The sequence below is a fragment of the Sphaeramia orbicularis genome, chromosome 18, assembly GCF_902148855.1.
Source record: "Sphaeramia orbicularis chromosome 18, fSphaOr1.1, whole genome shotgun sequence".
NCBI classification, from domain to species: Eukaryota; Metazoa; Chordata; class Actinopteri; order Kurtiformes; family Apogonidae; genus Sphaeramia; species Sphaeramia orbicularis.
In genome coordinates, this window is record NC_043974.1 from 1,401,362 (window position 1) to 1,418,298 (window position 16,937).

Below are 16,937 nucleotides of genomic sequence, written 5' to 3' on the forward strand. Positions count from 1 at the left end.
CCACCAAAGGATCCAGTCCGGCCCACCAAAGGATCCAGTCCGGCCCACCAAAGGGTCCAGTCTGGCCCACCAAAGGGTCCAGTCCGGCCCACCAAAGGATCCAGTCCGGCCCACCAAAGGATCCAGTCCGGCCCACCAAAGGATCCAGTCCGGCCCACCAAAGGATCCAGTCCGGCCCACCAAAGGGTCCAGTCCGGCCCACCAAAGGATCCAGTCCGGCCCACCAAAGGGTCCAGTCCGGCCCACCAAAGGGTCCAGTCCGGCCCACCAAAGGGTCCAGTCCGGCCCACCAAAGGATCCAGTCCGACCCTGGGATGAATTTATGAAATACAATAATCAGACTAAAATCTGCCCAGTCCTTTTAGTTCAGTTCCACATTCAGACCAGTTCAGTCTGCAGTGGACAGGACCAGTCACATACTGTCAGAAGAACAGAAATAATGACAACTGACAATGTCTGGGTTTTAGTGCAGAAAAAAAAGAAAATTAAATGATGAAAATACTTACTTTTATAAACTATCCAAACAAAACAGATGTGAATAACCTGAACAAACGGACATTTCTTCAGTAAAATCAGTGTAATTTTCTCAGTCTTCTTCCTCCACTTCTCATTAGTCCATGTGCATTCTGGATCAGATCTCCAAAGACACTAAACACTGAGGAACAGGAAGAAAAGAGTTCAAACTGGACTGAATTTAATACAGACATTTCAGGTTGGACACATTTGTTCAGGTTAGTCACATTTTATTGGTACAGGAGAGTTTGGAAATGGAAAGAGTTTCACAATTTAATGAGATTTTTTGCACTAAAACAAAGACAAACATTTGTAGTTGTCATTATTTACAGACATAATGTCATATTATTTGTTCCATCAAACCCAGTAGTAAATCTGCAGTGGTTCTTCTGTGTGGGTTCTTCTGCTGTTCTTATTGGACTGTAGATCAGATTGGTCTGGATGTGGAACCCACACTAACATGAGTTCCACAGCCTGGACTGTGGAATTTAGACACTGTGGAAATTCATCCCAGGGGTGGGACTGGAACCTTTGGGGGGACGCAGGTTTGACAGCCCAGCTGTACAGTGTCATTGGGTGTCTTGAAAGGCACTTATAAATAAAAATTATTATTATTATTAGTTTTTCTACATCAATTCACCTCAGAATTCTCAAAAATGTCAAAATATCTATTACATTCACAGGTCCTTGTAAAATCCTCAGCCTCCAGTTTTGAATAGATCCACTTTTTTATACTGAACAGACAGTTCTGCTCTGTGTGTCTACTGTTCCAGATATTTGAAACATGGTTTTATTCATTTCACTGTGTACAGTTAAGTTTTCCATGGTTTCATTGTGGACAACTCACTCCTTTCACTTGTCCAAATGGTTACAATTTGGAAAAAAAAAGTTGCATGTTCATAAAAATACGACTTTTTTGTGGATGTGGGGCAGTACGTTCCAGTTTAGTTCCATGTTGTGCTGTCTGCAGGTCGACGGGTCAGGAGTACGCCCTGAAGATCATCGACAAGGCTCGCTGCTGTGGGAAGGTGACCACACTAGTTTATATTCTGTCCTTTGGACTTTTGGGTTTCAACTTCAGTTTACGTAAATTTACTGTTTAACCCTTTTATACATGAATTATGAGAACCTTAATCAAGATTTTTTTCCTGAGTGTGTTTATCCTCTTTAGGCGTGAAAAAAACAATGTGATATTTTTTTATTTCTTTTTTTTTAACCTATTTTTCATGGAGTTACAAAAATGTCCAGTCAGCTGAAAACCATGTGTTTAACTTTTGAAGCTCAGAAACATGTATTTACTGACATACTGTGTGAAAACTATGAAATACAAACATTTTTATCCTCCTGAGACCCAGCAGTGCATTTGTGTCCTCTGTAGGGGACCAAAGTTGGACAGTTTTACTTAAAAAAAAAATGCCTTCCATTGTAAAGGACATTCCATTTAAATAAATAAATACATGAAAACAATTTTTTTTTAAATGTATCTGGGAAAAAAAACAAAACTTGTATTTTGTGGTTTCCAATAAAGACAATTGTTTAATAGAAAAAAGCTCAAAATGCCCGTTTTCCTGGGTCTCAGGAGGTTACTGCTGCTAATCTGGTGTTTTCTCACATTTGAACAGACTATAATATGAGTTATTACTGACTCAGATAATATGAAAAAAATAAAACTCTGTTAATTACAGTCTAATAACAATTAGCAATTGATTTAGGTAAAAGAACAGTACAGTTACAGTACTGGTCTGAGTGTCAGTGGATTATTATGGGATGGTGCATTAGTGTCCACTGTGTTGGCTGATCTGGAACTGAAACAACCAAACCCATGAATATACAAGAGAACAGCTGGAGGAGAACTGACCACTGGACTGACCACTGGACTGACCACTGTGCATGAAAGGGTTAAGTTGGATTAGTTGTTTACTTTATACTATAATGATGATAATGCTAACAAGTGGTTCCAGGCACAACAAGCCCCGCCCCTGGCACATATTGTAGTTTATTTTGGCATCAGTCCAGCTGAGGTCATCATGTGTGTGTGAGTGATGATGTCAGCATAAACACAGACTGCATGGACACATTTCACCCATTACAAGAAAATAGGGGGAAAAAAAACAGTTTAAAAAATTCATTGAAAATGTGAACTCTGACCTACTTTTCCCTAAATGTACTCACATCTATTCTGGGTCACTGCTAATCTATAAACCCAGTTTAGTATGAATTCAACCAATAGTTTTACTGCTTAAGTGTAAACAAGGAACAAAGAAACAAACTAAACCAATAATGACCCCTTTGCCTCCAGTTTTGGGGGGCGGGGTCATAATGTGGTCCTATGTAGTATTTAAAGCACAGGTGTCAAACATACGTCCTGGGGCCCAAATCCAGCCCACCAAAGGGTCCAATGTGAGCCCTGGGATGAATTTATGAAACAAAAATTACACTGAAGATATTAACGATCAATGGAGTTAAAGTAATTTCAGGTCAGTTCAATCTGAAATGTGTCAGACCGGTAAAATACTATCAGAATAAACTATAAAGAAAGAAAACCACACATTTCTCTCTTTGTTTTAGTGTAAAAAAGGTAAAATTACACAAAAATGTTTACATTTACAGACTAGCCTTTTATGCTTTTGCGCTTTGGGCACCATGAAGGTGTAGAAAATGTGCTATATAAGTTCAGTCCATTTTACAAATAATTTCAATAACCTGAACTGTCTTAATAGAAGTCTGTGGAATTGTACCAATACTGTGCCTGTTACTACATGTTTGGTGTATTTGTAGATCCACTGGGATCTGTAAGTTCTGATGCACATGTAGAAATGATAAACTAAAGTGGAATATTGTTAAAATTGCACTGATTTTTTAAAAATAATTTCCAGGTTGTTCATGTTATGTTCAAGTACAGTTGGTAGATGTAAACATTTTCATTATGGAATTGTACTTTTTTCACTCAAGAACAGAGAAAAAACCTTTGGAGTAGACATTATGTATCAGTTGTGATCCTATTATTTGTATTATTGTTGTGGTCCGGCCCACTGCAGATCAGACTAGACTGTATGTGGAACTGAACTAACAGGAGTTGGACAGCCCTGGTCTGAAAGGTCTTCTACAGTCATCAGACTCTTTTGGTGGTGTATGGCTTTAGTTTTGTAAGTGTTTCTTTGTACTGGTGTGCAGGAGCATCTGATAGAGAACGAGGTGGCGGTGCTTCGACGGGTTCGCCACCCCAGCATCATCCAGTTGGTGGAGGTGGATGAGACGCCCACACAGCTGTTTCTGGTCATGGAGCTGGTCAAGGTGCCCGTCGGCTTCATCTACCAGGAGAAAAGTCATACACTCACACTGTGAAGAGTGGTTTTGTTTTTTAAACCTCTGTGTGTCTTTCAGGGTGGCGACCTGTTCGACGCCATCACCTCCTCCACAAAGTACAGCGAGCGCGACGCCAGCGCCATGGTCTTCAACCTGGCCGGAGCCATCAAGTACCTGCACAGGATGAACATCGTCCACCGAGACATCAAACCTGAGAACCTGCTGGTACACACACACACACACACACACACACACACACACACACACACACACACACACACACACACACACACCAGGGCTCAAAATTAACTTTTTGACCTAGGAGCACTGTGCTCCTAACCCTAAAAAGTTAGGAGCACAGGCTAAAATCTAGGCGCACCACTATTATATAAAAAATTTGGAGAACAAGCAAAACTCTTGGCCATGCCAAGTAATATTCCTATATGTATTTAAGCAATGTTAACCTAGAATAAAGTATTTGAATAGAGTATGAAAGAAAAAGCTTACATTGACACAGGTGCAAAACAATTGTCAGTGTGTGGTATATACTTTAGTTGGTTCTTGGAGAAGAAAGACGAATCACACCATTATTTGCAACAACCAACTTTTTTATTTCATGGCCTAAAGGCCCTTAGGGGCCATTTACACGGCGTCGGCTTCAGTCGACTCCGGGAAGATTTCATGGCGGATTAGCCTTCTGTTACCATGGAAACGGTGCCTAGAGCGCCTGAATCCGGAAACTTTTGATACCAGGGTCCAGGGTGGAACGTTATCGATACGCTCCGCATTCCAGCTCCGTAGTAACGCGAGTCAGAGCGTTCCGGGGTAAAATATGACGTCACCGCATGCGCGCGCAGCCAAGAACCGCCAGTTAACCCACTCCAGGCCAGTTGGTGGCGCACTACCGCCACCAAGCTGGTTTGCCAGCCTCTATGACACAATAAAGCTGCAGAAAAAGAAGGAACAACCACAACAACAATGGCCGGTTTCAGAACAACATACGTGCTGCTAACTGTGCTCAGCTCGTCTGTCCAGACAAAGAAGTCCTGCGTCTTTGTACGACCACTCGCCATTGTTGTTTGTAAATAGTGTTGTCCGCCTCCTCCTCTTCTTCTTCTTCTTCTTCTCCTCATTTAAAGGCTGTCTAAACCGGAAATTGTTTGTGCGCAGGCGCGTGTTTTACCGCCACTGTTTCACTACAGCTCTACATCGCCAGCTACTGGTCTGGCATGGCCACTACAGCGTATTCAGCCGTCCTCGCGGACTCATGTTAACGCAGATCGTTATCATAGCGGCTTCGTCTTAACGCGGAATGATTTTATAACGCAAAGAAGAAATCTTTGCGGAGTGTTGCCGTGTAAACGTACCCTTAGTCACTGTGGTCTACACCACGCCTGAAGTCAGGAGATTGTTTCAAACGTCGGTGGAGTTATTTGATCCTTTTGTTTATGCCGCGTGCGCACGCGAGGGGGCGGCGACTAGATTTTCCGCTTCAGTCAGCGGGGCGTGGAGCTTGTTTATTTTCAGCTGACGAGTTACTTCTGCAGCCATTATTCTAGGCGCACATATTAATTTTCGCTCATTTTTTTATTGGCGCACCGTGCGATCGTAATCTCAAAAACAGTCGCACTACGGAAATTCTCAGGCGCATGCGACCGTAATGCAGTCACGAGCCCTGCACACAGACACACACACAGACACGCACACATACACACACACACACACACACTGCACTGACTCGACAGTCTGCTGCCTAATTTGACATGAGTTTAGTTGAACACACATGTAACCGTGCGGTGGCTGTGGTTAAAGGTGGTCTGTGGTTAAAGGTGGTCTGTGGTTAAAGGTGGTCTGTGTTCCAGGTGTGTGAGTACCCAGACGGCACTAAGTCCTTAAAGCTGGGGGACTTTGGTTTGGCCACGGTGGTGGAGGGTCCGCTGTACACTGTGTGTGGAACACCAACGTATGTGGCACCGGAGATCATCGCTGAGACCGGGTGAGAGAGCAAGAGGAGAGAGAGAGAGAGAGAGAGAGAGAGAGTGTGTGTGTCTGTGTGTCTGTGTGTGTGTGTGCGTGTGTGCGTGTGTGTGCGTGTGCGTGTGTGTGTGTCCTTTTCTGAAGCTGAGGCTCAGACTGATGGAAGGTTGTGTTTGTGCAGATATGGTCTGAAGGTGGACATCTGGGCGGCAGGTGTGATCACCTACATCCTTCTGTGTGGATTTCCTCCTTTTCGAAGGTCAGTGAACGTATCATTCAGTTGTTAGCACCAGAACATCTGCTACATTCATTCACTTCATTCTTTTCCTATTTCTATTCATCTACTGCTCTGTTTATTCAGGTACTCGTCCTCTTTTTCTACCGTAGAATCTTCACATTTAAAGTAATAAGATAAACTGTTGAGTCCTCTGGGGAGAAACTGCTGTGTATGCAGCAGCAAAAATACTAGAAACAAAGTGCACAAAGACAGGCAGAAACACTCAAGAGTGGAACTGCAAATAGAAAAGACAACCTTCTATTGATATCACTTCATCTGCACATATGTGGGTCTGTCCATCAGACTGGGTTTATTTTAGTATCTGCTACTTTTCCACCTTTTTAGACCCAATAATAAAAGAGAAATGTAGACATATTTACCCCAGGATGGACCTAATGATGACCTCAGAGAAATGCAAAAAAAAAAACAATTATACTCTTGTTGTGAGCCATCCCATAATTAATGAATTTATAATCAACTAGAAGCACTCGGAGAGCGCAGACCTCCGCCAAGGCTGATCTGTGGCCCTCCCCGTGGGCCCCCCCACCCCCGATCACCACCAAAATTTAATCATTTCTTCCTTATCCCATTTCCAACAAACCCTGAAAATTTCATCCAAATCTGTCCATAACTTTTTGAGTTATGTTGCACACTAACAGACAGACAAACAAACAGACAGACAAACAAACCCTGGCAAAAACAGAACCTCCTTGGTGGAGGTAAATATTGGGTCCAAAAATAGGACCCAAATTAGGACAGTTAAAGCTACCTATAGGTGTCAGTGCATTAGGTCTTGAAAACATGGCTGTAAATGCTCTTATATGTCACTATAAATAAAGACGCTGGGTTAAATATGTCGATCCTCGTGGTTTTTTTAATCCACACATGCTGGTTTTTCATGAATCTCAGTCTCATTCCAGGTTTCGTGTGTAACCCATTGTGTCCACTCGCGTTCCATGCAGAACCTGCCCATTTAAACACAAATACAGGGTGGGGAAGCAAAATGTACAATATTCTGAGGCAGGGATTGAAAGACAGTGTATGACCAATGAGTTTATTGAAAGTCATGAGAATTTATTTGCCACAAGAAAATGTCCATAATAGAAAATGTTTTTATTCTATGTGTCCTCCTTCTTTCTCAATAACTGCCTTCACACACTTCCTGAAACTTGTGCAAGTGTTCCTCAAATATTGGGGTGACAGCTTCTCCCATTCTTCTTTAATAGTATCTTCCAGACTTTCTGGTAATAGTTTTGCTCATAGTCATTCTCTTCTTTCCATTATAAACAGTCTTTATGGACACTCCAACTATTTTTGAAATCTCCTTTGGTGTGACGAGTGCATTCAGCAAATCACACACTCTTTGACGTTTGCTTTCCTGATTACTCATATGGGCAAAAGTTTGTGAAAAGGTATGGATAATAGTGTTAGGTATGATTATGACATCAGTATATGTTTGGGTTCAAAACAACTGACGTAGTGTCTGCTGAGAAAAAACAACTACATGTTCAGTGTACATTTGGCTTCCCCACCCTGTGTATCATGAGTGATTTCACAACAGCAGTCATTTTTGTCAAACACTCTGCCTTGAATATTTATGTCGATTTCCAAAATGTACCTGCGAGAGAATGAGAAGATATTTGAAAAAATAGTAGCGTGTAATTTTCGTGTCCTTTTTTCCCCGGTTACGTCCAGGTAATCATTGCATGCAGACTCATGGGTGCTCTGCTGGAATACTGACTCGTTTAATTTCAGGGGAAAACTCTGATATCTCTGAGTCGTCTGTGGATTTGTCTGGTGTAATAGTGTGGGTACTAGTGAAAAAAAGCTGAAAGATAAAGACCAAGGAGTTCATTATAGAAACCTGGTGTCTGCGAATTTTTGTACGCACGCATCAAATAAAAATGTGTTTTATCTGAAAAATAGTTTCTCTTTTATCTCAGTAAATACTTGATCTTCAAATAGACCCAAAGTGTTTCCAAACTGGCTTCATAACATTAGTCTACATCTGGTCTGAGTCTTCAGCCCCAGTTTCATAGAAGCGCCCACACACATATTATCTGTACATAGTTACACAGGATGTTGACATGAGTATTGGATTGGGATTACTGTGAATGGAATGTCATGTGTCTGTTTTAGTCGGACTGAGTATGAGTGTGTGTTCCTGTTCATTAATATCATGTGTGTCTCAGTGAGAATAACGTGCAGGAGGAGCTGTTCGATCAGATCCTCCGAGGGAAACTGGAGTTTCCATCACCAGACTGGGACACCATCAGCCTACCAGCCAAGGTAAAACCAGCCCCAGTGTTTCACATCTGACCCAGACCACCGTCATATGTGGTCCTGAATCTGACCCAGACCACTGTCATATGTGGTCCTGAATCTGACCCAGACCACTGTCATATGTGGTCCTGAATCTGACCCAGACCACCGTCATATGTGGTCCTGAATCCGACCCAGACCACTGTCATATGTGGTCCTGAATCTGACCCAGACCACCGTCATATGTGGTCCTAAACCTGACCCAGACCACTGTCATATGTGGTCCTAAACCTGACCCAGACCACTGTCATATGTGGTCCTAAACCTGACCCAGACCACTGTCATATGTGGTCCTAAAACTGACCCAGACCACTGTCATATGTGGTCCTAAATCTGACCCAGACCACCGTCATATGTGGTCCTGAATCTGACCCAGACCACCGTCATATGTGGTCCTGAATCTGACCCAGACCACCGTCATATGTGGTCCTGAATCTGACCCAGACCACCGTCATATGTGGTCCTGAATCTGACCCAGACCACTGTCATATGTGGTCCTGAATCTGACCCAGACCACCGTCATATGTGGTCCTGAATCTGACCCAGACCACCGTCATATGTGGTCCTGAATCTGACCCAGACCACCGTCATATGTGGTCCTGAATCTGACCCAGACCACCGTCATATGTGGTCCTGAATCTGACCCAGACCACCGTCATATGTGGTCCTGAATCCGACCCAGACCACTGTCATATGTGGTCCTGAATCTGACCCAGACCACTTTCATATGTGGTCCTGAATCTGACCCAGACCACTGTCATATGTGGTCCTAAATCTGACCCAGACCACCGTCATATGTGGTCCTGAATCTGACCCAGACCACTGTCATATGTGGTCCTAAACCTGACCCAGACCACTGTCATATGTGGTCCTAAAACTGACCCAGATCACTGTCATATGTGGTCCTGAATCTGACCCAGACCACTGTCATATGTGGTCCTAAACCTGACCAAGACCACTGTCATATGTGGTCCTAAAACTGACCCAGACCACTGTCATATGTGGTCCTGAATCTGACCCAGACCACTGTCATATGTGGTCCTAAACCTGACCAAGACCACTGTCATATGTGGTCCTAAAACTGACCCAGACCACTGTCATATGTGGTCCTGAATCTGACCCAGACCACTGTCATATGTGGTCCTACATCTGACCCAGACCACTGTCATATGTGGTCCTGAATCTGACCCAGACCACTGTCATATGTGGTCCTACATCTGACCCAGACCACTGTCATATGTGGTCCTGAATCTGACCCAGACCACTGTCATATGTGGTCCTGAATCTGAGCCAGACCACTGTCATATGTGGTCCTGAATCTGACCCAGACCACCGTCATATGTCGTCCTACATCTGAGCCGGACCACTGTCATATGTGGTCCTGAATCTGAGCCAGACCACTGTCATATGTGGTCCTGAATCTGACCCAGACCACTTTCATATGTGGTCCTAAATCTGACCCAGACCACTGTCATATGTGGTCCTAAATCTGACCCAGACCACTGTCATATGTGGTCCTAAAACTGACCCAGACCACTGTCATATGTGGTCCTGAATCTGACCCAGACCACTGTCATATGTGGTCCTAAATCTGACCCAGACCACTGTCATATGTGGTCCTGAATCTGACCCAGACCACTGTCATATGTGGTCCTAAATCTGAGCCAGACCACTGTCATATGTGGTCCTAAATCTGACCCAGACCACTGTCATATGTGGTCCTACATCTGACCCAGACCACTGTCATATGTGGTCCTGAATCTGACCCAGACCACTGTCATATGTGGTCCTAAATCTGACCCAGACCACTGTCATATGTGGTCCTAAATCTGACCCAGACCACTGTCATATGTGGTCCTAAATCTGACCCAGACCACTGTCATATGTGGTCCTAAATCTGACCCAGACCACTGTCATATGTGGTCCTAAAACTGACCCAGACCACCGTCATATGTGGTCCTAAATCTGACCCAGACCACCGTCATATGTGGTCCTGAATCTGACCCAGACCACCGTCATATGTGGTCCTGAATCTGACCCAGACCACCGTCATATGTGGTCCTGAATCTGACCCAGACCACTGTCATATGTGGTCCTGAATCTGACCCAGACCACTGTCATATGTGGTCCTGAATCTGACCCAGACCACCGTCATATGTGGTCCTGAATCTGACCCAGACCACCGTCATATGTGGTCCTGAATCCGACCCAGACCACTGTCATATGTGGTCCTGAATCTGACCCAGACCACTTTCATATGTGGTCCTGAATCTGACCCAGACCACTGTCATATGTGGTCCTAAATCTGACCCAGACCACCGTCATATGTGGTCCTGAATCTGACCCAGACCACTGTCATATGTGGTCCTAAACCTGACCCAGACCACTGTCATATGTGGTCCTAAAACTGACCCAGATCACTGTCATATGTGGTCCTGAATCTGACCCAGACCACTGTCATATGTGGTCCTAAACCTGACCAAGACCACTGTCATATGTGGTCCTAAAACTGACCCAGACCACTGTCATATGTGGTCCTGAATCTGACCCAGACCACTGTCATATGTGGTCCTAAACCTGACCAAGACCACTGTCATATGTGGTCCTAAAACTGACCCAGACCACTGTCATATGTGGTCCTGAATCTGACCCAGACCACTGTCATATGTGGTCCTACATCTGACCCAGACCACTGTCATATGTGGTCCTGAATCTGACCCAGACCACTGTCATATGTGGTCCTACATCTGACCCAGACCACTGTCATATGTGGTCCTAAATCTGACCCAGACCACTGTCATATGTGGTCCTGAATCTGAGCCAGACCACTGTCATATGTGGTCCTGAATCTGACCCAGACCACCGTCATATGTCGTCCTACATCTGAGCCGGACCACTGTCATATGTGGTCCTGAATCTGAGCCAGACCACTGTCATATGTGGTCCTGAATCTGACCCAGACCACTTTCATATGTGGTCCTAAATCTGACCCAGACCACTGTCATATGTGGTCCTAAATCTGACCCAGACCACTGTCATATGTGGTCCTAAAACTGACCCAGACCACTGTCATATGTGGTCCTGAATCTGACCCAGACCACTGTCATATGTGGTCCTAAATCTGACCCAGACCACTGTCATATGTGGTCCTGAATCTGACCCAGACCACTGTCATATGTGGTCCTAAATCTGACCCAGACCACTGTCATATGTGGTCCTAAATCTGAGCCAGACCACTGTCATATGTGGTCCTAAATCTGACCCAGACCACTGTCATATGTGGTCCTAAATCTGACCCAGACCACTGTCATATGTGGTCCTGAATCTGACCCAGACCACTGTCATATGTGGTCCTGAATCTGACCCAGTCCACTGTCATATGTGGTCCTAAATCTGACCCAGACCACTGTCATATGTGGTCCTAAATCTGACCCAGACCACTGTCATATGTGGTCCTAAAACTGACCCAGACCACTGTCATATGTGGTCCTAAACCTGACCCAGACCACTGTCATATGTGGTCCTAAATCTGACCCAGACCACTGTCATATGTGGTCCTAAACCTGACCCAGACCACTGTCATATGTGGTCCTAAATCTGACCCAGACCACTGTCATATGTGGTCCTAAATCTGACCCAGACCACTGTCATATGTGGTCCTAAATCTGACCCAGACCACTGTCATATGTGGTCCTAAACCTGACCCAGACCACTGTCATATGTGGTCCTAAATCTGACCCAGACCACTGTCATATGTGGTCCTACATCTGACCCAGACCACTGTCATATGTGGTCCTGAATCTGACCCAGACCACTGTCATATGTGGTCCTGAATCTGACCCAGACCACTGTCATATGTGGTCCTAAAACTGACCCAGACCACTGTCATATGTGGTCCTGAATCTGACCCAGACCACTGTCATATGTGGTCCTGAATCTGACCCAGACCACTGTCATATGTGGTCCTGAATCTGACCCAGCTGACTCAGCTGGTTCTGGAATAAAGGACTAGATATTTGTCATTTTTGAGACATGTCTTTTTCACATTTTTCCTTTTTTTCCCCCATCCATTCAAATGAACATTTAATGGAATCAAAGAAAATAACCGACAGATGAATGGATTCCAGAACCAGTGCATATCTGCAGCTGTAGTCTGAAACATAGAACAGATAAGAACACCTACTGACTGGACTGGTTCTGTTTCAGCTGTAGTCTGAAACATAGAACAGATAAGAACACCTACTGACTGGACTGGTGCTGTTTCAGCTGTAGTCTGAAACATAGAGCAGATAAGAACACCTACTGACTGGACTGGTTCTGTTTCAGCTGTAGTCTGAAACATAGAGCAGATAAGAACACCTACTGACTGGACTGGTTCTGTTTCAGCTGTAGTCTGAAACATAGAGCAGATAAGAACACCTACTGACTGGACTGGTTCTGTTTCAGCTGTAGTCTGAAACATAGAACAGATAAGAACACCTACTGACTGGACTGGTTCTGTTTCAGCTGTAGTCTGAAACATAGAGCAGATAAGAACACCTACTGACTGGACTGGTTCTGTTTCAGCTGTAGTCTGAAACATAGAGCAGATAAGAACACCTACTGACTGGACTGGTTCTGTTTCAGCTGTAGTCTGAAACATAGAGCAGATAAGAACACCTACTGACTGGACTGGTTCTGTTTCAGCTGTAGTCTGAAACCCAGAGCAGATAAGAACACCTACTGACTGGACTGGTTCTGTTTCAGCTGTAGTCTGAAACCCAGAGCAGATAAGAACACCTACTGACTGGACTGGTTCTGTTTCAGCTGTAGTCTGAAACCCAGAGCAGATAAGAACACCTACTGACTGGACTGGTTCTGTTTCAGCTGTAGTCTGAAACATAGAACAGATAAGAACACCTACTGACTGGACTGGTTCTGTTTCAGCTGTAGTCTGAAACCCAGAGCAGATAAGAACACCTACTGACTGGACTGGTTCTGTTTCAGCTGTAGTCTGAAACCCAGAGCAGATAAGAACACCTACTGACTGGACTGGTTCTGTTTCAGCTGTAGTCTGAAACATAGAGCAGATAAGAACACCTACTGACTGGACTGGTTCTGTTTCAGCTGTAGTCTGAAACACAGAGCAGATAAGAACACCTACTGACTGGACTGGTTCTGTTTCAGCTGTAGTCTGAAACATAGAGCAGATAAGAACACCTACTGACTGGACTGGTTCTGTTTCAGCTGTAGTCTGAAACATAGAGAATATAAGAACACCTACTGACTGGACTGGTTCTGTTTCAGCTGTAGTCTGAAACATAGAACAGATAAGAACACCTACTGACTGGACTGGTTCTGTTTCAACTGTAGTCTGAAACATAGAACAGATAAGAACACCTACTGACTGGACTGGTTCTGTTTCAGCTGTAGTCTGAAACATAGAGCAGATAAGAACACCTACTGACTGGACTGGTTCTGTTTCAGCTATAGTCTGAAACATAGAGCAGATAAGAACACCTACTGACTGGACTGGTTCTGTTTCAGCTGTAGTCTGAAACCCAGAGCAGATAAGAACACCTACTGACTGGACTGGTTCTGTTTCAGCTGTAGTCTGAAACCCAGAGCAGATAAGAACACCTACTGACTGGACTGGTTCTGTTTCAGCTGTAGTCTGAAACATAGAACAGATAAGAACACCTACTGACTGGACTGGTTCTGTTTCAGCTGTAGTCTGAAACATAGAACAGATAAGAACACCTACTGACTGGCCTGGTTCTGTTTCAGCTATAGTCTGAAACCCAGAGCAGATAAGAACACCTACTGACTGGACTGGTTCTGTTTCAGCTGTAGTCTGAAACCCAGAGCAGATAAGAACACCTACTGACTGGACTGGTTCTGTTTCAGCTGTAGTCTGAAACATAGAGCAGATAAGAACACCTACTGACTGGACTGGTTCTGTTTCAGCTGTAGTCTGAAACATAGAGCAGATAAGAACACCTACTGACTGGACTGGTTCTGTTTCAGCTGTAGTCTGAAACATAGAGCAGATAAGAACACCTACTGACTGGACTGGTTCTGTTTCAGCTGTAGTCTGAAACATAGAGAATATAAGAACACCTACTGACTGGACTGGTTCTGTTTCAGCTGTAGTCTGAAACATAGAGCAGATAAGAACACCTACTGACTGGACTGGTTCTGTTTCAGCTGTAGTCTGAAACATAGAACAGATAAGAACACCTACTGACTGGACTGGTTCTGTTTCAACTGTAGTCTGAAACATAGAACAGATAAGAACACCTACTGACTGGACTGGTTCTGTTTCAGCTGTAGTCTGAAACCCAGAGCAGATAAGAACACCTACTGACTGGACTGGTTCTGTTTCAGCTGTAGTCTGAAACATAGAGCAGATAAGAACACCTACTGACTGGACTGGTTCTGTTTCAGCTGTAGTCTGAAACATAGAACAGATAAGAACACCTACTGACTGGACTGGTTCTGTTTCAGCTGTAGTCTGAAACATAGAACAGATAAGAACACCTACTGACTGGACTGGTTCTGTTTCAACTGTAGTCTGAAACATAGAACAGATAAGAACACCTACTGACTGGACTGGTTCTGTTTCAGCTGTAGTCTGAAACATAGAGAATATAAGAACACCTACTGACTGGACTGGTTCTGTTTCAGCTGTAGTCTGAAACATAGAGCAGATAAGAACACCTACTGACTGGACTGGTTCTGTTTCAGCTGTAGTCTGAAACATAGAGCAGATAAGAACACCTACTGACTGGACTGGTTCTGTTTCAGCTGTAGTCTGAAACCCAGAGCAGATAAGAACACCTACTGACTGGACTGGTTCTTTTTCAGCTGTAGTCTGAAACATAGAGCAGATAAGAACACCTACTGACTGGACTGGTTCTGTTTCAGCTGTAGTCTGAAACATAGAGCAGATAAGAACACCTACTGACTGGACTGGTTCTGTTTCAGCTGTAGTCTGAAACCCAGAGCAGATAAGAACACCTACTGACTGGACTGGTTCTGTTTCAGCTGTAGTCTGAAACATAGAGCAGATAAGAACACCTACTGACTGGACTGGTTCTGTTTCAGCTGTAGTCTGAAACATAGAGCAGATAAGAACACCTACTGACTGGGCTGGTTCTGTTTCAGCTGTAGTCTGAAACATAGAACAGATAAGAACACCTACTGACTGGACTGGTTCTGTTTCAGCTGTAGTCTGAAACATAGAGCAGATAAGAACACCTACTGACTGGACTGGTTCTGTTTCAGCTGTAGTCTGAAACATAGAACAGATAAGAACATCTACTGACTGGACTGGTGCTGTTGTTTGTGTTTGCTGTGTTTCAGATGCTCATCAGTCAGATGCTTCAGGTGAACGTTGACGCCCGTTTCACTGCAGAGGAGGTCCTGTCCCACCCATGGGTGACGGTGAGCGGCTCTGCTGTTTCAGACCACAGACTCCAGCTGTGTTCCTCCAGTCCTGCACCTATGAACCTGTTGTCTCTGTACATTTATGATCCTCAGAGGTCCGGCTACGCACACATTAACCCAGATGTTGTCATGTGTTTGTCCAGGATGAAGCTCCTCTGGACTCCAACGCTGTGAGCAGCGCTGACGAACAGGTCGCAGGTGTGGACGCACTGGAACCAGAGCAGGAGTCTCCCATACTGGAAACCAAACAGATTCCATCCCCTCTGGTCTGAAACCCTGGTCTGGAGGCAGCTCTGTTCCGTCATTCCATCTTCATCTGTGGTCCAGAAAACACTCGACTGTATCGACTTGAAACCGAACGTCCAGCTGGTTCCTGCTCCAGTTCAGACTGGTGTGGTCTAAATCCTCCTGTTTCTGGGACTAAACTGGTCTCCTAACCAGAAGGCGTCTTCTCCTTCTAAACCAAATGGGTTTCTTTAATGCTGTGATCCAGACTGTGTCTTCTTTCATGGTCTTTGTAGAAGATGTTCAGTTGAAGGACGGAGCTTTAAAGTGCTTCGTCCGCTGTAGTTCCTCATCTCTGCTTTGACAGACTCTCCTGGAAACAAGACCTCCATCAAAACCATCGCATCAACCACAAACCAAACCTGTTTTATCGACTGGAAACCAAAACACTTCCTCCTCCTCTGAAAAGAACTCACCGTTTGGGAGCTGTGCATGGATACTAGGGCTGTGGATCTGCAGGAATCTGGAGATATGATACAAATGACAACACTAGGATCACACTACCATATATCACGATATATCATGATACTGTTAAAAAGGCCATTTTTTTAATTGGTTTTCTCTCTTTTTTAAATGATTATTTCCTGGTAGAATTGAATTCCACCATAAATCTGCCCAAATCCTAAACACATTTGTATTCGATCCCAACAGGATCTAATGTTCTATCAGCAAATGTTCCAACTGTGTTCAAACTGAAATTCTGTTTCACAGACATTCCAGTTTCAGATCCTGTTCAAATGTTCAGATTCTATTAGTTCACAACTAACATCAGAACAGGATTGGAGTTCAACCCAAACAAAGGAACCAACATTATTGAATAAAAGAGTGT

General features: G+C 44.2%; 1 protein-coding gene across 1 annotated transcript in view; it reads left to right on the plus strand.

The window, feature by feature from the left end:
* The window catches only part of LOC115438129 (serine/threonine-protein kinase DCLK2-like), a 40,510-nt gene extending 23,811 nt beyond the window's left edge, over nucleotides 1–16,699 (plus strand). Inside the window, 8 exon segments of the mRNA XM_030161537.1 lie at nucleotides 1,484–1,541; nucleotides 3,688–3,807; nucleotides 3,898–4,044; nucleotides 5,682–5,815; nucleotides 5,978–6,055; nucleotides 8,266–8,362; nucleotides 15,740–15,820; nucleotides 15,967–16,699. Coding sequence (XP_030017397.1) covers nucleotides 1,484–1,541; nucleotides 3,688–3,807; nucleotides 3,898–4,044; nucleotides 5,682–5,815; nucleotides 5,978–6,055; nucleotides 8,266–8,362; nucleotides 15,740–15,820; nucleotides 15,967–16,095 — 844 coding nt within the window. The 3' untranslated portion in view covers nucleotides 16,096–16,699.
* Nucleotides 16,700–16,937: the final 238 nt, after the last annotated feature.